The sequence below is a fragment of the Triturus cristatus genome, chromosome 9, assembly GCF_964204655.1.
Source record: "Triturus cristatus chromosome 9, aTriCri1.1, whole genome shotgun sequence".
In the NCBI taxonomy this organism is placed as follows: Eukaryota; Metazoa; Chordata; class Amphibia; order Caudata; family Salamandridae; genus Triturus; species Triturus cristatus.
The window spans coordinates 1,216,972,706-1,216,996,623 of NC_140592.1; the positions used below are offsets into that span (position 1 = coordinate 1,216,972,706).

At 43.2% G+C, this 23,918-nt stretch overlaps 1 protein-coding gene across 2 annotated transcripts in view; it reads right to left on the reverse strand.

The window, feature by feature from the left end:
• Positions 1-23,918, reverse strand: part of RGS6 (regulator of G protein signaling 6) — a 1,064,816-nt gene that overhangs the window by 519,299 nt on the left and 521,599 nt on the right. For both annotated transcript variants that reach the window (XM_085627281.1, XM_085627283.1), the window contains exon 3: positions 13,415-13,514. In XM_085627281.1, the coding sequence (XP_085483407.1) occupies positions 13,415-13,514 (100 nt within the window). The remainder of the gene's footprint in view (positions 1-13,414; positions 13,515-23,918) is intronic.

The window sequence follows — 23,918 nt, forward strand, 5'->3', positions numbered from 1 at the left end:
ACCATTACTGGTAGACCTGGGAATGCGTCAATAGGCTACGTATCCCTAGGTGAGGAGTAAGGAAGAGAAATATCTTTATTTATCCTTGTTGCTTCCTCTTTCTATATGTGCTGCATTCTATACAAAACAATCCTACTTACAACGCAGGCACACTTGCACCACGGTGCATGGGTGCCTGAGTGGGCACTAAACAGAACATTGTGTGCCAGTGCAGGGAAAAGACAGCAATGCGCCTTACCATATTAGATACAGTGCATTCCTGTGATGCAGCACAGCAAGGTGACTTCCTGTGGTGCGCTGTATTTTTTTAAATAAATATGCCCCTAAATATCAACCCTCTAGAAAGTAATGCAGCATTTTTTAAAGAAAACATTTTTTGTTAAACAACAGTGAAGAAGACCTGGAGAAACATTAGCATGCAAATAATATGGGCATTGTGGGGATCTCAGAGGGCATGCAACCTCCTACTACTGAACTAGAGCTGAAGCCCTTTTTTTAAAATGAACATACTCAAAAGTTCAAACTGAAAATACCCTTGTAGCTATTTGAATTGTCCTACAAAAGAACAGACATCCAAAGCTCCCAACATAAGAATTTTGAACTCCATGGATATAGACACTTTGGGCATGCACGGAGCTTGACCCCATAAGTATTGCTGATGTGGTAAAACTGCTTCCCTATTTAGATGAAGAAGACAAGACTTGTATATTAGGAATCCGTTAACGTAACTTTGAATTTCATAAGAAGGGCAGGAATCAGGATTGGACTGGCCTATAGGGCAATCAGGCAGTGCCCAAGGGGTTGATCTACTAGATCAGTGTGTGGGCTGGTAGTTTGGATGTTCGCAGGCCTGATTTATGGTCGGCTGGAGCAGGTTCTCATAATTTCCCTTATGTAACCACAAACATTGCTTGTAGCAAGCCTAAACGTGTGCATGTTCCCCTGCCGTGCAAAACACCTATATAACATGTCCTTACTAGTTCAAAACTGTACTATGTGCAAATCTGATCCATTTTTTTTTTAGCAGTCTCATTCTCTAATCAGGACTATTTTTATTTTTCGGTCTGGGCCTATTTTCTGTCCCAGTCTAACAGTGGCAGGAGTCAATAACTAAAGGTCAACAGGGAAAGTGGCAGTTCTGTAGAATGCAGAATTTGGGCGTTAGGGCATGTAGAGGAGAAATTACCTAAAATAAGACAAATAAGGAGATGGCAGTGGCCCTGTGCTGTGCAACTTACTCTTAGTATTTCATATCCTTAACCAAACTCTGACATCTTTTGATCATACAACAATGCTAACTTGTTAAGTAGTACATAGTAGTTCCTCAAACTTTACAATGGTAGAATTAGAAGACTGATTTTTTTATTTAAGATTTGTATTTTATGTTGTATGCAGACTTTCGGTGCACGGTGATCTATTCAGCCTTTGACTAAGATTAACAAGCCCTCTGGCTTCTGACTCTGAGTAACCAGAATGTCTAGTTGGCAGATTCGACAAGCCAATGAGTGACAGGTGTAAAAGCAACAAAACCCTGGAAAAAAAGCAGATCTTGCATGTTTGGGCATCTGAGCTCAATGCTTGAAACTGATTTCCTTTATAAGCTTTTCTTTAGTTGGCAAAAATGTTACATAGATTTCTGAGAACCGAAAAAAGCAAGAACATGTTTATTAAAGATTGATTTTCTATAATGAAAATATTATTATGCATCAGTTATCACTTCCAGAGAGTGCCTTTGCACTGGGATACGTTTTGTGGTGTCTGTGCTCCATTTTATTGGAATTGTGTCCTTCTATTCAGATGTGAAACTTGTGTGAGTTTTGCAACTTACCAACAAACATCTAAATAATCCCAATAAAATTAATTATATTTAAATCTGGTCATACATATTCATTGCAGGCATTCGTAAAACCTGATTGAAACGGTTAATGAGCCCAGCCCTATTTTAATCTGAAATAAAGGATGCTTGTTTTGCTTGTTTACAGTCAGTAGGGATTTCCCCTTGTTGAAGGGAAGCGGGAGAAGGCAGTGGACCACATGTATCAAACAATTTTGCATTCGCAAACGGTGCAAATCGGTAATTTTGCCCGTTTGTAAATGCAAAATAGCCTTTTAGGATGTATGAAAAGCTCTGTAGTCGCAATTTTAGGTAATCGCCAAAATTGCGATTACCTAAAATTGCAACTATTTCCCTTAACACAAGTACCACAACTCCAAGTCGATGGTAACATGCAAATTTTGAAAAATGCATTTTTCAAAGAGTTGTGGAGCGCACACATGCCCTTAGGGCATGTGCGCCCTTTACATGTGCACATTTTTTAGGGGTGCTTCAGGGGGCCTTAGGCCCCAGGGCACCCTTGGTATTCCATTACGTAATTTGCGATTACCAATTAGGTAATCAGAAATTAGATAATGCAAAACCATTCGCATTTATGGGCCTTTAGGCACATAGGAACAAATGTAGTACTGTTACCTAATAGCGATTATCTAATTGAGACTGCAAATCTTTAGGACTCGCTATTAGGTAACGGCTATTTTCTTACATACTATTTTGCACTCCTTAAATAGTGAAAACTGAAAATTTGCTGTTTAAGAAGTGCAAAATTGTTTTTTCATACAGGTGGCCCAGTTTGTAGAAGGGTGGATTGTAGGTGGAATTAGTTCTCATATCAAGGAAGCAAAGACAGATTGGTCACTAAAAAGCATTTCTGTGATGATTGAAAAATGGTTGAAATAAGCGATAAGTGCACGTAGCCAGTTTAATATCAAGCTTTAAATGGTCTTTGTATACAGCAGTTCTTCCTCCAGTGACTGCAACACCAGAACAGCGCAGACCGCAAAGAAAGTGTTCTTGGGTGTGATGATGGGTGGGGGGGGGGGGGGGGGGCTAAGGCCCATGACCCTACAGTATTGCCCAACAACTTCAGATTTCTCGAACAGGAGAGCGGCAATTGTGCACTTGCAAACAGCTGTTTATTAACAGGTAGGTTTATCACCTTACAAAAGATGATAATATCAAATGGAGGTTTCTAAAGTATTTTGTTGCTATTAATAGGTATGCTGCTGCTTCAAAAATCAGAAAAGCGCAGATCCGCGATAGGGATGGCCAGACTTGCCCATATCTCCAGGCTAAACTGGGTAATAGGCTGCAGCTTTGAAATGACATACCTGTAAGCCCTAAGGCGTCTTCGAATGGACTAGCTCTCGCGCAGGAAAGCGAATGTTGCGGTGAGAAATCCTATTAAGAGCCAGCAGAGCTCTGCCCATCACTGTCACTCACGGTCCAGGCGTGGAGCTTATCACGTTGAACACCTACTGCTGATCCAGCCCATCTCTTAGCGGCATGGAGACGAGTCTGATTATGCAGACAGCGGGCAGAAACCACCAAGAACAAGAGCGCGGTGAGGCCTGTCCAGATCTACTGAGGGTTAACCTTCAGCGACCGCTTCCAAGAGCCAGTGGTGAATCATAGGCGACTACGCAAAACATCAGTGTGGATTTATATGGCTGAATCCAATCAAGGCATGCCTCTTCCACCCCCTCCAATCTCAATCCAATTTTTTCCACCTCATATCTGCGTGGTTCAGACGCATGCGGACTCACAATGGGACCTTATCCACCGCCTAGCTTGTGAGCCGAGTCTGCGCACCCCGTACCTGGGCAAAAGGAAACCACTTCCACGCTGGGAAAACACACTTTATTAAAATGTCTCAGACCAAGTAATACATTGTGCAGTTTCAATCAGAAGCCATTTCGGGGGCTTTGCTTGCTCCAGCGTGTGGCGGGTTCTGCTTGACTCGCTTTATTAGAGGCGCCTTTTGTCGCTGCGATGGTTTTATTTGGCTGGACTGCAGACGTCTCTTTAGATTTGCTGCCGTCATCGGGGTAGAAATGGACTGCTCCCGCAGAGACACAGGAAAGTGTTTGCCAAGCAGAAGGTGTAATATGTCAGAACTCAAAGCACTCGGTCATGGCTGACAGGCTGCGTGCTGGGAAGTGGGAACCTGCGAGGCCGCCCACTGGAGTGCTGTGCATACTTTATCCCGCACGCCAGTCCCCTCGCCTGCCCAGCAGTGGCCTAGCAAGGTCAGGTGGTACCCGGTGCAGAACATTTCTTGTCACCCCCGGCTTGACTAAATGGCAAACATATGTGTTTAAAACACATATTTTTCCCATTTTGTCACCCCCCTCAGTGATGACACCCGGGGCGGCCAGCACCCACCGCATACCCCTTCCTACGCCACTGCTGCCCAGAGGCAGTGGTGTGCTTCTGGGCTGCAGAAAACCATTGCTAAGAATAGCAGCTTGCAAACACAGTTTATTTCGGCATCTAATTTAGCATTTGATAATGTGACATATTTCCATTGGCTCAAAACTCCACTCTTGTTATCCAAAGACCCGCCTCCCTCAGACAGAGGCGAATGGTAGCCCTTTTCTCATGTCCTTAACAGGATCAGAGGGCATGAATGTTATTGGCTGTGGTCTGTAGAAGGTTTGGTGATAGCCTTGCAGGAAGTGATAGTAACAAAGACTAGATGGTTAGCTCTTGTCTGTAATACTCAGAGCCAGAATAGTCAGTGACTCCATCTTCAGTACAGACCTGTAGACAAGTCCATCAGTTTCACTCACACTAAGAAGTGACCGGGGGCCAAAACCTTCATGCCCTGTTGTTATCCAGCCTCAATGAGGAGCAGCAATGCTTGTTCCTCAAGTAGGTTTATGCTCCCAGGGAAGCATACCAACATTAATACTTGCATGTCATTAGAGGAACAGCCCAATGATGCTTTGCACTGGTTTCCTTTGATTCAACATACTGTTTTTGAGACGTACATCATCACCGCCAACACTTCCTTCGTTCCCATTTAAAAATGGCTTCCGGCCTCAAACACATCTAGCGTGACAGGCTAGGAGGGGCTAAAGGTATAGACCACTTTCATTGAACCTCCTGACCAGCACGGTTAGAGAAACATTGCTGGAAAGTCAACGAATGAGCATCAGAATAAATGGCCATGAATGTGGCCCACGCGTTTGTAACAACTTCGAATCAAACAGGTTGGCTGATGTAGCATTGTAGCAAATGATAAACAGCCCAAGTGCAGGTATACAACAGTGGACTAGTTTTGGAAGTACCTGTTCAAACATTGGGCTTTACCTGCTGAGCGCCACCTGCCTGGTGACAGCAGACAGTGGGTGTAGTTTCTGAGTTATCCATTCCTAAAGTGGTTTTTAACTGTTGAGTGCAAAGTCTGCGTGGTGACAGCAGAAGGTTAATATGGGTGAACTTTAGGATGTGTACATCCCTCCAAGCTGGGTCCGTTCCTGCGTACGTGCTCCAGGTGGTAGCGGCAGGAGGCCTGAGGTTTGCTCTCTAGTCAATGTGTTGCTTCAGTTACTCTTGGGAGTGAGAAGGAGCTGTTTGTGATTGTGAGCTCTGGATTTCATACATTGTCTCGCCTGACTGCACATGTCATAGTATTGTGCAGCAACTGTGGGCCCGATCACCAAAGGACTTACGTGTAGTAAAGTTACGAGTGCGGAGTCACCGCACTCATGGCGGAATGCACTCACTGACAACTGCAGTGTGAAGATTCCGCACCAAGTGCGAGGACTCCACCACCAATGCGGTGACTCCGCACTTGCAACTTTACTACACGTAAGTCCCTTTGTGAATCGGGCCCATAGTGTCCATGTCTCCGTGCCCCCTGGAGCTCGGCTAAAACCATGTGCTTCCCCTCCCCCCACTTTCCTGAAGCCTTCGGTGGTCAGTGCTCCATGTTCGAGATTCTTTAGCAACCATTAGCACGTCATCTGCCACCTTCCTGTCCCACCTCCTATCCCCCCAGCACCAGGAGCTTCCCTGTCGAACCATCCTACGCCTAGCACCCAAGCACCGGTTTTACCGAAGCATCTCTGTGTCCAGCTCCCCTTCAGTCTGAGCTTCTGCACACAGCTCCCTTGTGTCCTCTCATGCTCTACTGCCTGCTTCTCCTAACACTTCCTGCTTCCCTACAACCTCATGGCTCCCACATCTCACTGTCTGTCTCATCTTCTCAGTAGCAATTCCACCCGGGCAGGAGCCCACCCATCCACAACATGCCTGAAGTTCTGCAATGTGTGGGCAGCTGGTGGAGGCCTTGTGTGGCACTGTGCCAGACTCAGAGGCAGTTGGTCCTGGCAAGCAGCCTGGGGTGAGGAGGAGGTGCCCACAGGGGGCCACAGGATGACAGAAGCACGTCTCAGCCTCACAAGTCTCATCAGATGCGCGTACTGGTCCCTTCGCGCCGACGAGAGGGGACCGTCCCCCGTTGCATACCATCCAACTCTACCTGTAGATTAATCTATCATTAGATACCCGGATACTGTGACCACTGCCTGTTCCACGAATGACGAAAGCCTGTACTGCTCTCTGCTTGACTTGCCAGTCAGTGCTGGATTAAACCCTGTGGAGGTCCCCTAGGCAGTGTAAATTTCGCCCCACCCCCTCATAAATTATCTCCTAGCACGTTTTTTATTTTACCAGCCAACAATTTTAATATACCAATTTTATTACACAAAACTAAACATTAACAATTATTAATGTTATTAAACAAAAAATAATTGGAAACAATTTTAAAAAGCTTGATTATATTTTTTTAAAAATCAATATTATTTTGATTCTAAAAGGAGTGGGGCCCACATGCCGTTGCCTACTTTGCCTATTTGGTAATCCGCAACTGTTGCCAGTGCTTGTTTTAAAAGCTGGAAAACTCCTTCCCAGCACAATTTCATCAAAGCTCTATGGTCAGAGGATAAAAACCGATAGAGTACTTAAAGTGACAACACCCACACGTTGAACCCCTGCTGGCGCACAGGAAGTGACACCGCAGTACGTTTGACTCTGTTGACCTTGTTATGTTGAAGCCACCTAACAACCGAAGTATGCAGCATAGTGTTAAACCCGGCTGATTACTGGGGCAACAACCCAGCTTAGAAACATAAGGACAGCTAAAGGCAGATTGTTTAAATCACAGGGCATGCAAAATGGTGTATGGGTGATGGGGTGGGGGGGGGGGGGCGTTTGCCTACCGAAACAGATAGGGGACAATTGTTCCCCCGGGCTACCATATCTAGGTGCCTCTTTCTATTGCATTTGTAAGCCTCTGGGAGCTAAAAAAAAGTGCCTTGAAAAGACTGCACCTGGTCATAAAGGCACTGTGTGGGTTTTCAATGGGACGTTCCTGGGGAATCCCATGTTAAAGCAACACACAGCATCGTTTTCACCAAGTGTTTCTATTACTCAACATTTTATTGCAAATGTGTTTTGTTAATATGAGGACCTCGACTCATTTAATTCAATTAGATTAGAGTCACTGAGACTACCAAGAAAGAGTCAACAAAACTCGGTAGAGGTACAGAGTTCATTCCCTTCTTTTCCAGTAATGATGGAAAAAGAAATGGGTCTGACTCACAACATGTTTACACTACCAAAGGGGAACAAATTGCATCATGTATAAGTACAAATTCAAGGTTGTGATTCACTGAATGTGAAGTTGCACCTGGAAATGGATTTAATCTCATGTAAAATTATATCATGAAATAGAAAATTGTAATCTTGCAAAAGGGGCAGGTAGCGGACTTTCCAAGGTGGACAAGGGAGGGGAGCTCCCTCAAACTTCCAGACCTTTTGAAGGTAGGTTCCCATTGTGAAAACTGTTTTCCACTGTACTGCCGTCAAGGGGAGGAGTAAACCAATTTTCAGGCTTGGAAAAGAGAGGGGCCTTCCTCAAAATTGATGAGGGCACAACTTAATTGATTTCTCCAGAGGAAAACATTGACATTTCTTCTCACTGCCACATTGGATAAAGATGCAGGTGTAAAAGTGCTGATGGTGAGCTGCACCAGACCCACCTTCCCAGAAGCACTACTTTCTGAATTACAAGAAAACTGTGAGTTTGCCCCAAACCCAGGAGAGTAACACAAGGGGGAGCACATTCCTGACTGTCTTTGCCAATCTGGACCTTTAACCAACATTTGTCCAAGAGCAGAGGACAAAATTGTGCTCATCCCAGGGCCTGCAACGGTCAAAAAACACAACAGAGCAACCAGAATCACGATCTGTATGATTTATGGTGGGGGGGAGGGGCTTTTTATTTTAGTTGTCTCTCTGAGGATGTTTTATCATGCTGAGGTACAATTAATAATTATTATTTTGTTATTTTCTTGAGTGTGTCTTTATTTTGTGGGACAGTGGTGTCAGAAACAAAATTAAAAGAATGAACGGATTGGCTAGTAATATAAATAGCAGCAGAAACAGACACACTTCAATAGTCCACAGAACCCTCGCTAGTTGCCTACGGACTGTCAATATAGGTAACAAATAAGACAGAAAGTGCACACATCGCTGCAGGTGCATTAACCACAATGAGTCTCACAAGAGACACTTTAACGATATGCCACTTTGACAGAGCCCAAAGTTCGACTTCACATGCAAGTGACTTTATTTACTTAGGTGATTTTCATAATATTGACTGAGCTCCAGATAGCACTGAGCAACGTAGGTAGTGCTTAATTTGTAAACAAAAAAAAAGAAATAAGTGCCAGGACTCTCATCAGGAGGCCACCACAGCTTGCACTACACATTGCCCCTGTCAGTGCTGCCAATGACAAAGTGTGACAATTCAGAGTATTCCAATCGCTGAACACTATAAGAATGGCTTGAGGCTCAGGTATTGAATTAATAAACGACTGTTGGGGTGCTCATTTCAACATTAGACAGGCAGCGCCACCTTATGGCAGGCTGTCATAAGTCCGGTGTTGATAATTAAGTGCTAGTGCTGAGCACCTGGAAACCACCAGCTCAAATTAAGCACTGGCTAACACATAATATCGGAACAGCGAACAAATCAAGGTAATGCAGCAATTACGAGGTAACAGACATTGGGACTCCTCTCATCCCTTGCTGGATGTCTTTTGAAGCCACAATCCAGTTTGAGATTATGGCCCGATGACGCGTGGCCCAGTTAATTGTGGTTTTATGAAAGTGTATTCCCCCTTAAAATCGACTGCAGAATATCGGGTTACCAGAGCGGCAAAATATTGTGAAGGAAAGTTTATGCAGCTAAGTATAGGTTTACTTTACTTAAATCCACCAATGTGTACTTTGCACTATCAGGGTACATATATGTGGAGTTGAGAATAGCAAATCTATACTTACCTATATGCACTTACCTTCTTAATAATCTGGTTCCCAGAAAAGAGTTTTGTTTATCAAAAACATACTCCCAGAGTCGGAGTTTGTCCTTGAAAAACAAAAACATAATGACGTGCTGGGAGGTTCCCCCAGCCATTGGAGGTCATTAATCATATTTTCTGTTCGCGGCCACCAGGCTTTCCCTGGCAGCCCCAAACACGAAAACAATATTTCAGAAAGTCCACTCTCAATGGGGCAGACCATCTGACTGTCCCTTGACCAACCACCCAATGGCATTCGGGCAATCAGGCAAGGGTTGCAACAGTGGAGCAAGCAGAGGGGGGAACGGCAAGTTTGATAAATAGGATACTACACCGAGTAGGAGGCAAAGCCCCCGACCCTCCAAACTCAAGTAAGCCCTTTAGTTATTAATACCAAGTAACCTACGCGGGTGTACACTTGTACTCTGGCACCTGGAGAAATGGAAAACCAGACCCATATAGACCATGGCAGGAGGGGCTCACGAGAACTATGGTCTCTTTTATGAGGTCGCGGACCTCCTCGGTGACTACCACTATCTTTGTATTATTGTAGTTGGGGAGCCTCATCTCATATTTGTACATAATTCATTGTAGTACTTTGAAGCATAGAAGCTGTAATTGTTGCACACACCACCATAACTTCTTTACTGTTATATCCTACCAGCCACTCTTGACCAAATGCCTCAAGAGACCATTTACCATTCAGTCATTTTCTGAATATGAGAAATATGTTTTAAGTCAGAGGTGGCGGTGAGGACGTTCCAAAGGATGGACCCCTGAGATCTTCCTCAGAGACACTTGCATTCCGCACGTTCACACGCCAGCACTTTCAGGGAAGAAAGTCTTTGGTGTCTTGGAGGTGACTAGTTCTGGATGATATTGATGAGGTGGGCTGGAGAAATACCATGCACGACCTTGCGGACAATGCAATCGTTTTGAGTTCTGTTCACTGTTATATGGGCATCAAGAGTAAATCTCACAGTGCCGACCGATTTAGTCAGATTTGCACATGTTAAGGGTGAGGCGTGTGGCATGAATTTGAGTATGAGCTTACTGGTGGTTTTGCCCGGTATGGTTTTGAAGACAGGATTTCAGCAATTCAACCTGGACCTTGCCACTGTGAATATAAGAGTCATCTATTACATGAGGGAGAATAAGGAGATGCCACAGAGCAAATGCAAGTGATAAACAAACACTTTGACCATATTGTTAACTCCAGGGCTAAACACAATGTTTGGAGCCAAACAGGAATCCAAGCTCTTGTACTTTAACAGAAGGTTGAGAAGGTGGTCCCAAGCTTGTAGCCCACCTGTGCAGAGTACTAGGAGCAGGAGGAACTGTGAGCAAGAACTCTGCTTTAGATGCTCTCAGACAAAGATTGATTTGGTACCCAAAGGCTTAGATGTTCACCAACCAAGGTTTGATTTCTTATTGGTGTCCTGAATCATTATTCCATTATAGATGTGTTTGAGTATCATCTGCGTAATATAAAATCAGATTTTACAGAATCCAACGCTGTGAGACAGAGGAGACACTTATGAGTGAAGAATGCAATATGAGGGTCTTTGAGTTTTACAGAAATGGTCAAAGGGGCAAGGTTCCTTGTATTTAGAAACTGGCTGATGGCATGCCATATTCATATCCATGGGTGTAATGCCCAAAACACTCTTGGGGCAGTGATGGGAGCAGGCTTCAGCCTGCAGAACAGCATCACTCTCAATGCAGCAGTGTGCCGCGAGCTACTGGTCCTACCTCATCCTCCTCTAAAAGAAAGCATTTTAGATCCTTGGTTTCACCTACTCCAAAACTGGAACGAGAATTTTCATCCACGTATCAAACAAAAGACAGGATTCTGGTGGAGTTTTTGGAGCAGCTCATCAGAAACTCACACAGCTTGGCTGCAAGTGTCAAGGCAGGGAGCCTTCAATGCAGCCTATCCTGTGTCACATTTTCAAACTAGGAGTTTTCTGTTTGTTCAAACCCCTGTAGAGTGATCTCATTCAAGACTATGGATATAATCACATTTCAGGCAAACTCTCCCTTTCGAAGGAATCAATCCGTACCAAATGCGCTACTTTGTTTATTAAAAATAATGTAATAGGCATTTTTTGGGTGTAACATATTTTGAGAGGACGTGTTTGGATTTAGTAGAAAAGAAGAAAACGTAGCTAATATATCACTAATTAAAGATGTCATAATACAAAGAAATCCTCACCAATATTCTGAGTTTACGAAATTAACATGCATGGCGATCTTGAATTTCATGCCTCTTGCTATCCTGTCTTGACTTTTCAAGAAATTCATAAATCCCAAATATGAAAACAGTTGTGATTAATTTAGCAGGACCTACAGCTAAGATGGCACAATTCAAATATGAAGAAACATCAAACCTGGTGGAAGCTAACACGCCTGACGTATCATAGTTTCCCCCGACATAAGACAGCTTTAAATCAGGTTAAAGTCTTTGTGAACTTTGCCTCTCTTCACAGGTTCAGAGCTCTTAAGTCTGGAAATACCGTGACACATTTATGTGTTCTAAACATATAGGTAAGTAAAGAAAATACAATGGTAGTGGAAGCAAATACTTTTCTAAAACATCACAGTTAATGCCTCTGACATTTATGTTTGGCATGAAGAAGCACCTGCAAAGTTTGTTTTGTGGGATAATTGCTGTTGGATTTTAACTGAAAACATACATTTTTTTGCTCAGTAGGAAGTGATGCAGTAATATGCTGCTGTTTGGAAAGATACAAAAAGACATAAATACACAGCAAGAGCCGAAGGAGACTTTTCTGACAGCCTCAGCTGCCTTTTAACATCAAATATTACAGGAGACACTTTCCATGACACGCTTCAGTGGACAATAAATAAATTAAAAAGCGCCTCGCAGAACACCTCTGTCAGTCTGTCATGAGGATTATCAGAGTATTCTGATAGTCATTACCATTACTATTAATATTACTATTATTATTATTTTATTATTATTATTGTTGTTGTTATTATTATTATAACTTTTTATATGTTTACTCTTTATTAAAATTATTAGTAGTAGTAGAAAAATTGTGAATGATAATAATTGCAACAATAATAGTAATAGTAGTAGTAATAATGGCAATAATTATAGTATTAATAGCAATATTAATAATACACAGAAACTAACATACACACACTGAACATTCTATCAAACTGTAACATGCACAAACTGAACATTCTATCAAACTGGAACATGCACACACTGAACATTCTATCAAACTGGAACATGCACAAACTGAACATTCTATCAAACTGGAACATGCACACGCTGAAAATTCTATCAAACTGGAGCATGCACACGCTGAACATTCTATCAAACTGGAACATGCACACACTGAACATTCTATCAAAGTGGAACATGCACACACTGAACATTCTATCAAACTGAAGCATGAACACACTGAACATTCTATCAAACTGGAACATGCACACGCTGAACATTCTATCAAACTGGAGCATGCACATGCTGAACATTCTATCAAACTGGAACATGCACACACTGAACATTCTATCAAAGTGGAACATGCACAAACTGAACATTCTATCAAACTGGAACATGCACACGCTGAACATTCTATCAAACTGGAGCATGCACACGCTGAACATTCTATCAAACTGGAACATGCACACACTGAACATTCTATCAAAGTGGAACATGCACAAACTGAACATTCTATCAAACTGGAGCATGCGCACACTGAACATTCTATCAAACTGGAACATGCACACACTGAACATTCTATCAAAGTGGAACATGCACAAACTGAACATTCTATCAAACTGGAACATGCACAAACTGAACATTCTATCAAACTGGAACATGCACACACTGAACATTCTATCAAAGTGGAACATGCACAAACTGAACATTCTATCATTTATGTTCAATACACATGTTTCTTGTTGGTACAATTTTTGCTCTTGAAAAGCAGAACAATGTATCACAAAGTGTTTTGTTATCACATTTCCCTCTCTGGGTTTTTTACAAGAAATATACGAGTTAACAGCAGGAGGTCAAACACCATTGGGTATTCTGAACACAGGGCACATATTCCAAGACCTGCACATGGCCCCCACAGCCTAGGACAATCCATCATACGTTAAGGTTTACGAAGTACATCACATTAATACATGTCTGAGGCTACTACTGGACAGTATGTAGAAGGCGCCTCACCTGTAACCACACTGGGGATCTTGGAGAGAAAGCTCTTGACGGTGCGGATTGGTACCCCGCCTGCTTTATCATCCTGCATCCGGGTAATTATATCTTCAATCTGGAACAAGAAAGATGAAGATTAGAATTTCTTTACATCCTTATTGAAATGGCTTATTTTGCACAACTGCACAGGTATTGTTCCTGCAGGGCCTGATGGATTCACACACCCTGGAACAGTAATGCACCTCTCCACAGGTCACCCACGGTATGCATTCACAATGGGGTCAATTTAACAAGTCGTTGATTCAGATGTGTGAACTTGTCAGTGTATAATTTGTACTTACATATTTATGTGTAGTTTAGTGCTTTTTAGTATCCAGATGCATTACCTTGTGATTTCTGCATAAGGGGTCAAATCAATATATATGCAGACTTCTATATATACAGTGGGGATTTATGCCATTTCTAAACTCTGCGTTTGTTTAACGCATGGATGACAAGTAAATGTGTAATTTCTTTTTTGCATCTAAACATTTCCTTCATGGTTAGTAAACAGTTTCACCAAGAAATGCACTCTTTCAGTCACACATTATTCAACATTAGAGAATCCGCTTCTATGAGGAGAGCTGTTGATTTTAAGTACACAGATGAGTTGCTAGTATACAGTGAATGCTTCGATAAAGAAAAAAGCTAAAAGTCATGCACGAGTTAGCAAAATAAAAAATCTCATTTATTTTATCCTTAAAAAATGCAGAGGGGACAAAGAACACTTTATTGTGGTGAACAGGGAGGTGCAGATTAAAAGCACTAAATGTGGAAATAAATCGAAAAGGTGAAGTTGAGCAGGTCTTGGAGCTATCAGGGGATAACAAAATGTAAAGGATAGAGCGGTCTTTGAAGTTAAGGACATACAATGAGGTCGCAGTGGGCACCTTTTTTTAAAAAAAAACCCATAAAAAACAATTTCATACGTATTCTTTCAAAAACCTTTGAAACGTGAATGCATTTCAAACGCATTGCAAAGCTTCATGCGACTTATGAGAATACTTCCGCTGTGCAGACAAGAAGGGGCCTGTATCATTTACGATACCGCACAAAGTCCCCATGGAAATCTTTCTAGAATCTTGAACTCACTTCCCCTAGAGCTTCAACTTGTGACCTTGTCCCCAATCCTGTATCGGAAAGTGAGCAAATCCTATGTGTTTAATTAATACCTCATCTGGTATGGTGAACCCAAGTCCATACATAGGTATCACTAGCATTTAGCTTTAACACAACTCCCACACCTGTCCCTCAATGAACCCCGACATTATGCGGCGCAAAATTCATGTAGGGTGCATCACGTGAGGGGTCTGCATCTGCCCCCAATAGCAGTCCAATTTATTATTTATTTACTTGAACGGATACTTCATAGTGATGTACAGTTTGATTTACTTTACACTTATTACAACGAATTCTATGCCCAAGCGCCTAGAACTCTCCAAACACCTTGGTTGGCGCTAGGGACCAGCTGATAATGCATGCCTTGACAAGCTTAGTGCCTTAGAGGGATGTTGAACCTTTTCTGCTGGTACTAATTCTGGGATGATGGGCTGCTGATGCATTTCTTTCGTAAGTTTTCATTCTTTTCTACCAAAGGTAAAACATATGTTTCATGTATGTAACCAATCATGCCTATGCGTACTGTTAGAGCCTGTTAGGGCCTAGTGTGTGCCCTATAAAACCTACAATCCTATGACAGCTGGCCATGCAACTCTTGACTACCTGCACAGACTGGTCAATCGACCCATGTTAACCTGTGCAAAAGCACCCTGGCAGAATAAAAACACGCCTGTTTTTCTGTTTTGGCACCTGATTAACACCAGGATACAAATACATGGGGAATAACCCAAGCAAGAGGCAATCAGACTTTGCAACACAGTAAAAGTGCAACTTGAAGACAACTCCTTCTGATGAGTTAGCACAAAGAGGCACAAAGAGCCCGGATTACTATTAACTCATGGATCCAGATAGTCCTGGGAGGGACATGCCGTCCATCACCTTTTATCTCAGCTTCTCTTGATGGTCAGCGCAGATACAGGCTTGACCCAGTCTCCATCAGCAGAGCTCACTCAATGCACAAGGTTCACTTGCTATGGAGCAGATGTATGATATTGACGCTAGGGGTCCCTCCTGGGCACCAAATCTTTGGTGCAGACTCTGGAGGCCTGGAGTAGTTGAATATCGATGCACGTGTGGCAAGAGAATGGCATTTTCTAAAGTTTTCATTGAGGACACCCCTAACAATCTAGCTAGATTCCTCCAAACACAAGAGAAGCCGAGCTCCACTGAGATTGCGTCTAAGATCGCTATGCAAACAGGATGGCCATATAACACTAAGCGAGGACGAGTCGCGTCTGTGATTGGCTTTCGGTCCAGCACCACCTTGATGTTCAGTAAACTTATCATTCATGACTTGTACACTCCACTTCTTACACTTGCTGGGCTGCCTAAATAAACATACCAAGGCTCTGTCTCGGCAAGTGCCATTTTTTATGGCAGCATCATTTTATGATCCCATTTACTGGCAGAAATGTAGGATGCCCAATTACTAGCCTCCAGTTATCTTGTGAAGTTTACCAGTGTTGGTTCGCCTACACATAGCTTTTTCAGCATTGTGAAATACTTTTCCCAGCACAGTTAACACAATTTTGACTGTCATCATACAGAGCTAAGCTGGAAAATGTATGCAAACTTTATATCCACAAGTCCACCTTGTGCAATATTCTATGCAAAATGGCAGACGTGTCCTCTGCAGGTTTCCCTTTAGCATAGTTTGTCTAGGAGTAAAATAACACTGAGCAGGAAAAAACCTTAGGTTTTTCTACAAAGAACATGTTATGCAAAAGCATTTTTTCTGTTATGAAATAATTACAGGGCTACTTAAAATGTTGCAAAGTCACAATTTTTAATCATAAGTGGTAAAATGAAAAACTTCACAACTTTTGCGCGGCTATAACGTTTTTTCACCGAACTTTGAGACTTAAAAAATACTTTTACATCTCACTTTTTGTACCCTAGAATATTTCTCCCCTCTTGAAGCATTGCATTACCAGTGGCTAAGCACGAGGTGAGATTGACTGGTGGGTATCAAACTATATCTAGATGGGAAATCAGAGCACACATCTCCATGCCCCATGCCCCCCGCTCCTTCCTCTTTACCCCCACAGTCGCACTCCCATTGGTTATTGTGAGTCCACCCCTCCCACTTCCCCCAGCAGAGTCTGTGAAAGAGGAGTCTGTGAATGTGCACACATACGTGAAGTTTTTTTTTTTACTTTACAATCGTGGTGAACACACAAAGTTAAAAATAAATCAAAGTGGGAGGAATTTTCTGCTTAAAGGATGATTGTGGAAGGAACAACTCGTTGGAAAAAACACTTTAAAGAGAAAAACAAGCTTTTTATGGGGAACATCTCAGACAAACAGAATTCTATGTTTCTTCAAGCTTGAGGGTTGCAAGAACATGGGGGCATATCTACAAGGCGGCGATAGAAAATTATCGCCTAATTAGCAAGCTCACGTCAATGCGTGAAACCTTGCTTTAGCGTCGGGATTCCTAACGCCCAGCTTTGCATCTCTAATGAGATACAAAGTGGGCGTTCCTGACATGACAGGAGAAATGTCACTAAGCGACATTTCTCCTCTCATCAAGCCCCACGCTATGAAGCACAGCGGCAAGAAAATTAGCGATAACCCCTGTTATCGCTACTTTCCTTACGCCTGCTTCAGGACTGACTTAGCCATGAAATCCTATGGAAGGTGGATATCATGGCTAAGTTTGCCTTGCCCTATCATCAAGTTTACGCCAAACTTTGTGAGATTATAGATGGATTTCCAGCGATAATCTCACGTTTGGCAGTTAGCGCTAGGATTTTTATCGCTTTTGAGATAAGCATTGCTAATAGCATGCTATCTCAGTGATAAAAATCCACGCTAGCCGGCGATAATTATCCTAGCGCTAAGTGCCCTTAGCGATAATTAGCGCCGGTTGTTGCTGATATGCCCCATGGATTTTGCACTACATAGGGTAGGTCTATCCCCTGAGGGAGAGGTTTTAGATACGGTGTCTCAGGAGACCCAATGCTTGGTTTTATAGATTATGCATACCGTTTCAAAAGTGCTTCTAGTTCCAAGCTGGAGTCATGTGTTCAAAGTGTGGCACTCCTGTGACGAGTCTTGCACCATGTGAAAGGTGGGTGACCTTTGGAGATGCAGTTGAATTTTCAATGTCCCTGCAAACAAGTCATTTCCATAGTCCTGTCTTGATAGAACCAGCAACTGTGCGAGTATTTTGAAGTCTCCCTCTGGTAAAAAGGATTGTATACCAGACAAACATGTTAACATGTATTGAGCAGTTTTTGCCCTCACAGTTATGTATCCTTGAAGATTTAAATCGTTGTCCAGTGAGACCATTTTGTGCACTCTGTGATTTTAGGTTTGTAGCACAATGTGATGAAAGAGTAAAGCCAAGATTGGAGAGATGTTACACACTCTATGGTGTGGAAATGATTAGGACCTCAGGGCCTGTTTGAGAATTTGGGAGACTGGTACAAACGCAGCAGAGGTAAAGGACATGGAGAGGTATTTGCCCAACATTATTACGTGTGTGAGATTTCAGGTGTGAGTGGGTGACTAAGGCCACAGTAAATAGTGCCAATTCACAGAGCTATTTAAGCATGTAAGTTTGGTTTGCACTCACAACCCACCTCTTTTGAGACTGTAAAAATACTTTTACAATACACAAAATGTAGTTCTCTACTATCGAATGTACTCACATAAACATTTTTGTGTGAGCAAGCCCTCTCCCAAACGTGAGGGAGCTTCCCACAGCACTGATGCCCTGAAAGTTTGCACATACACATTTGTGGGTATTCACAAACTCCTCCCCAAACCATTCCCACTCTGGAAAAGTCAGAGATTTACATTTGTCCAGGACAGACGCTACCTCCTCTTAAGCTTCCAAATGGTCAGGAAATTCCACCAAAATCAGTTAAACAAAGAAAGCGAGAAGAATGCACAATTCTGCAGGTGGGAATACCTCCAAATAAACATATGTGAACAGGGCTAGCCCTGCAAACCAGCTACTAGTGCAGTTTTCCAAGCGTGACAACTGTAGCTCGATAAAGTCATGACATTGCACCCACGCGAGGCCAGAAACCTGAGGGTGCGGATTTCTGACGTCGTCTGTGACTCTGCCCAGCGTCTTTATCCGGCTCATCAGCCCATAGGTCCAGAATGTAGCCACCTAGCCATCTATATGATGTTCTTTCATCTCTTTCAGCCATTTGTCTTTGGCTGATGTTGTCCACATCTGCTCTTTCTTTCAATTTCTGATGTCCAGCTCCCAATGTCTGTATTGTTGGCAGCATATTCCAGGTCTCTTTGTTGAAGCTGTTTCTCCTGGAGAGGTGCACAGCCTAGTAATTACATTCATAGATCTTGAAAAACAAGCCAGGCACAGCTATGTCTTGTCAGGAGAGGGATGCACATGAACAAGGACTATCAGCCATCATTCTTTTGCCTGCATTGCAAGACCTTATTTTTGAAATCAGGGTTTAGATGCCTCAGCGAGCTGGCTTGTGGTCTGCTGAGAGTGTTTTAGTGGTGACTAAGCCTGGGCAAAGCACTACGCTACGCTCGCGTAATTTGCGAAGTTTGCGTTACTTCACACTACGCGAATTGCACGTAGCACAGTGCAAACACGCGTAGCGTAGTGCAGCGGTCCTTTTTTGCCTGCTCGCAGTCCTCAACATCAAGTTGGCGACCGCGAGCAAGCAAAATTACATCCCGGCGAGACTTTTTCCTCGTTTGCGATCAGCAACATCAAGTTGCCGATCGCGAGCGTGGAAAATAAACCTCCCGGCGAGATTCTCAACACGGGGAGGTCAGGTTTCTCATTGCAAGTGGTCGCGTATGCTCGCGACCGCTCACGATGAGAAACTACCAGTCCCCGTTCAGAAAGCTGCCGCTCAAGTAAAAATCTACTCGAGTGGCAGAAAACTACAGCTCACACTGTGCAAGATGCCGTTTTCAATGATTGCACAGTGCCGGATGCCTGTGCAATCATTGAAAACGGCATCTTGCACAGTGCGAACAGGGTACTACGCAGTTCGCGAAGTGCACTTTGCGTAGCTCGCGAAGTGCACTTTGCGTAGCTACGCGTAGCGCTACTTCGCGAACTACGTCCAGGGTTAGACTGGTGACCACAAACTAAGTTTCAGTTGTATGAGCTGCTTAATGAGTTTGTATGTAGTTTGCACAAATGAAATTACTGACAGTTAATATAATAAAAAGTCCTAAAATGCCCAACTATGATTAACTAATGACATCACAAAAGTTTGAACAGAGTTAATGCCAATGTGTCCTCCCATCCAGAGATGTACATGGTCAGTTGTATGTGTAATGCACTCCTTTATATACTAATCTCCTCTACAAATTCATTGTATACAACGAAGCCTCGGATTAGGCGGCATACCAAACCGATGGAACGGATTCCTATAACATAACATGTGTATTTGTAAAGAGCACATTGACCCCTGGGCAACTTGACGCTGAATAACAGATGTTTACTATTACCCAACTCAATGGTACTCATTTTATCGACCTCAGATGAATGAAAGGCTGAGTGGACCCGCCAGGATTTGAACCTGTGACCATGAGGTTGAACACGGGCCCCCGCAGTGGACACATTAGTGCAAAGGGGTGCCAGACCCAGCTTCCAGCTATAACACATGACGTTTTCAATACTGCCCCAGTAAGAGCCCGGATTGTAATTAAGATTCTCGATGTTGTTGATAACAGCATACTTGAAAAACGACATCAAATTCTACACTCCACCCAGGATGTTCCACTTCACTGCCCTGGTCCTGGGAGGCTAGGACCTCTCGGTAGGTGGATCAGCACTTAATTTGTAAAAAGGTAAGTGCCCGTCTTGGGAGGCCACTACAGCTTGCCCCACTCACTTCCCCATCCAGCGCTGCCAATGATAGCACCAACACAACTGCTACCCATTAATGACTCCTACCATTCAGACTACTCCAGGCCACCCAAAGCTATAAGAATGGTGGGGGGCGGCAGGTAGGCTTCAGTTTTAATGTCTATTGAATTAGTGAACAGTGTAATTTTCCTCCCCTGAAAATTAGACAGGCAGCGCCAGCATGTAGAGGAGTGTCATTACTGCCAGTGCTGGTGCTGGGTACTGGAAACCACTGGCTCAAATTAAGCATTGATTGTTGATCAATGCTGGAGACCTAACTGCTGAAACTGCCAATATGTTCTGTAACAAATGGTGTCCTACATCGCCTTAAACACATCAGGCTGTATCTGAAAGTCCTATTACTTGCCAATCAACACTATTGACTGTGTCTAAAGATCTGTAACTAGTGGGGGGAAGAGCCAATACCCCTTCCTGACTGTCTGATGATCTGTAATAAATGGTCTATTACAATGCCAAGAAACCTCCCTCTTTGAGTCTGAGAGTCTGTAATAGAGTCTGTAATATTGTATCTGTTTGAGGGCCAATCAACACACTCGGCTGTTTCTAAAGGTCTGTAACAACTGGTGCAATAGTGTCAATACTCATCATTGGCTGAAACAAAGAAACGGTGGCAGTGACGTCAAACATTCCTGGCTACATTGGATGGGCTGGAGAATCTGTCCAGCGGCGATTCCATGTTCAGCGTTAGTTTATAAATGTGTTGTCTAAGGGGTGACAATAACTTGTACTGTGCAACTGTGTCGGGTGAATCTGCATGCATTGGTTAAGCACACTACTAGTCTAAAGGGGTCTAAAGCAGCCGCGGTCCATGCAGGTAACAGTGGTGGGGCCTGTAAGGGGGGATTTCGAGGCACGATGCAGAGGAAAAATCAAATAAATAATTAATTTGCCCTTGGCATCATCCCGCGAAATCCCCTCTTATACGACCCCACCGCTATTACCTGCATGGACTGCGGCTGGTGTAAAGGCTATGCGTGGTAACGGTGCATGCGTTGTAACACATGCGTGGTAAACGCTATGCGTGGAAACAGCTGCGTTGTAATGGCTGTTTCCCGTCTAAAGGCCGCATGTGTCGTGGGTATCTGGTTGCTCTAGGTGGCCTTGGAGATTCGACGCAGGGTGATTTGTGTACCTGAGAAGTAAATAGGTCGAAAACTGGTGTTAATATTTCTACAGCCAAGCACTGTGAAGAGGTTGCACTGCTACAGCGGACTACACAAGTCAAAGTGGAAAACACGAGAATTACACGGGGCTAAAAAACTCATTATTTCCCCGAGCCGCAGCGTCCATTTCACTGGCTTAGCAGCTGCGAAAGAAGGCGACTTTAATTTGATGCGATATGGGGAGCCTTTTTGATGAATTGGAAAAAAAATGATGCACTGCAAACATGTTTTGTTGGTGTAAAGTGAGCACATCGCGCTCATGGTCTGGTTATTGTCTCAACAATTTCAAATGTTCAAGCTGAAGGAGGCAAAGAAGGTTTGTGTCTGCCTCAATGAATGTGTTCAACCTTTCATGAAGATTTATTGCTGTCTGTACTAAGGTATAAAAATGAGGGAGTTATAGTAACATTTTATGTGTCATGTCTTTGTGTTCCCAAAAATGAGTTCAATTTTAGTTCACATTAATAACAAGCAAAATCTGTGATGAAAATGAAACATTAATGGAAAAGAATCAAGAGTGTATAAAATAAAAACAACAGCATGGCTATGGAAGAAAAGAAACGGCACTTTCTTTTGTGGAGAGCAGGAATATTTTCTGGTCTGAACGCTCAACAAATATATTATTGGATTCACAGCTAATGTGAAGGTTGTCCCCCTTCTAGGGCTTCACTTGGCAAAGATATTTTCACTTTACTTCAACATTTGCAGCTTCTCTGTCACAGAAGTTTATTTGTTCACTATGCTTCTCCAGTCGCGGCTGGCATTGGCTGGCTGGTGGGGCGGGTGCCGGGGTTACCGTGGGGAGGGGAGGTCGCGCGGGGAGGGTCAATAATAAAAAAGAATTAAAACCTAACTTTCTGCCAGCCCAGGTCCCGCATCTTACTGCTCCTGCTCTCCTGCCTCAGACAGGAACAGGAAGCAGGCAGCCTCCCTCCCCTCCCCTAAACCAATAACAATGCTCCAGTGGAGCATTGTGATAGGTCAGGACGCCGCCCAGCCAGGGGCTGTAGGGGATGGCACGTTTTCCATGTAGGCTGCAATGCAGCATGCATGGAGAAGTGCAGAGTGAGCATGACTGGTTTGGATGGCCCAAGAGGGCCGACCAAACCAGTCATGCGCACTCAGGAGTGGGCAAACCACTCCTGCCCTGCCCGGGAAGCTCCGCCCACCCGCCTGCCCGCAATGCGGAAAGAAACATAAAATGGTAATAACCAAAAGTAATTACCACTTTATGTTTTGGCTTTCTCGCACTGTGAGAAAGCAGTGGGGCGCTGCTCCTCCGCCCTAGTGGAGGAGCCGCCGATCGAATCATGCGTAATGTTCTGAATCTACAGACCACCCAGGTGCATATCTGCGCCATACAGTGAGTACATAAACTGCATCTTGGAAGAATCAGTCTTTAGCTGCAAACCTCCGAAAAGAGAACACCAATAACCACATATTGTAGAATTTCAGAATAATAAATAAAATATGATTTACTTGATACATTTTTCAGTTGTATTTCGCAACGTAGGGGTACCATGGAGCAAACCAAGAGGCAAAAAATAATAAAGTGTCAGCAACTAACTGTGTTCAACACAGATAAAATTGTGCAACAGCTTTATAGCTAGACTAATGTGACATCATTGTGTAGAACTGGATTAAAATGGCATTTTGAATGGCGTCTTTTAGTTTTATATTTTAAATTGGTAAAAGTAAAAGCAAATATTTTAACATTTGTGTAATATTATAAATTTGGCAGAGATCAATAATTAACAAAATATGCAACAATTGTGTCAATTATTGTTATTTGTACCACGCCCAAAGAGTTTTGCAAGTTGTTTCATAAATAGCTGCTAAATTCCATTTATATGTGTCGAGTTGCACAATATGTTGTACCATGACACCCGCTTTGGAAGGTGTTTCATTGATATCTGTCAAGGTAAGCAATATTTTGCACAGCGACCATCCAATTCTGTGATGTTTTTTAGCGCTATCAAGCAGGTTACAGGGTAAGCTAGCTCTTTTTGTGGTGTGATCTGTGCTTGCAAGGAATTCACAGAACTTCACCAAGGGGCGGTTTGAAGGGTCCACACCTCTAGCAGGTAACATAGCTGGTTTGGGTAATGCACCTGCAGCGGAGGTGTCTGCTGTCCTGAGTTTGATATCATGACCTGATTGTTGACCCGAATTTTAGGAAGGCTTTTAAGATCTGTCTCTTGTCCAGCCTCCTCTGTCCAATGGATGGCGTTGTTGTTACTCTGCTTTTTACAGCTTCAGGACTCTTCAGTGGCGTGTTTATTTACCATGTTTATTTACCACAAGGACACAAAGTAAGTCC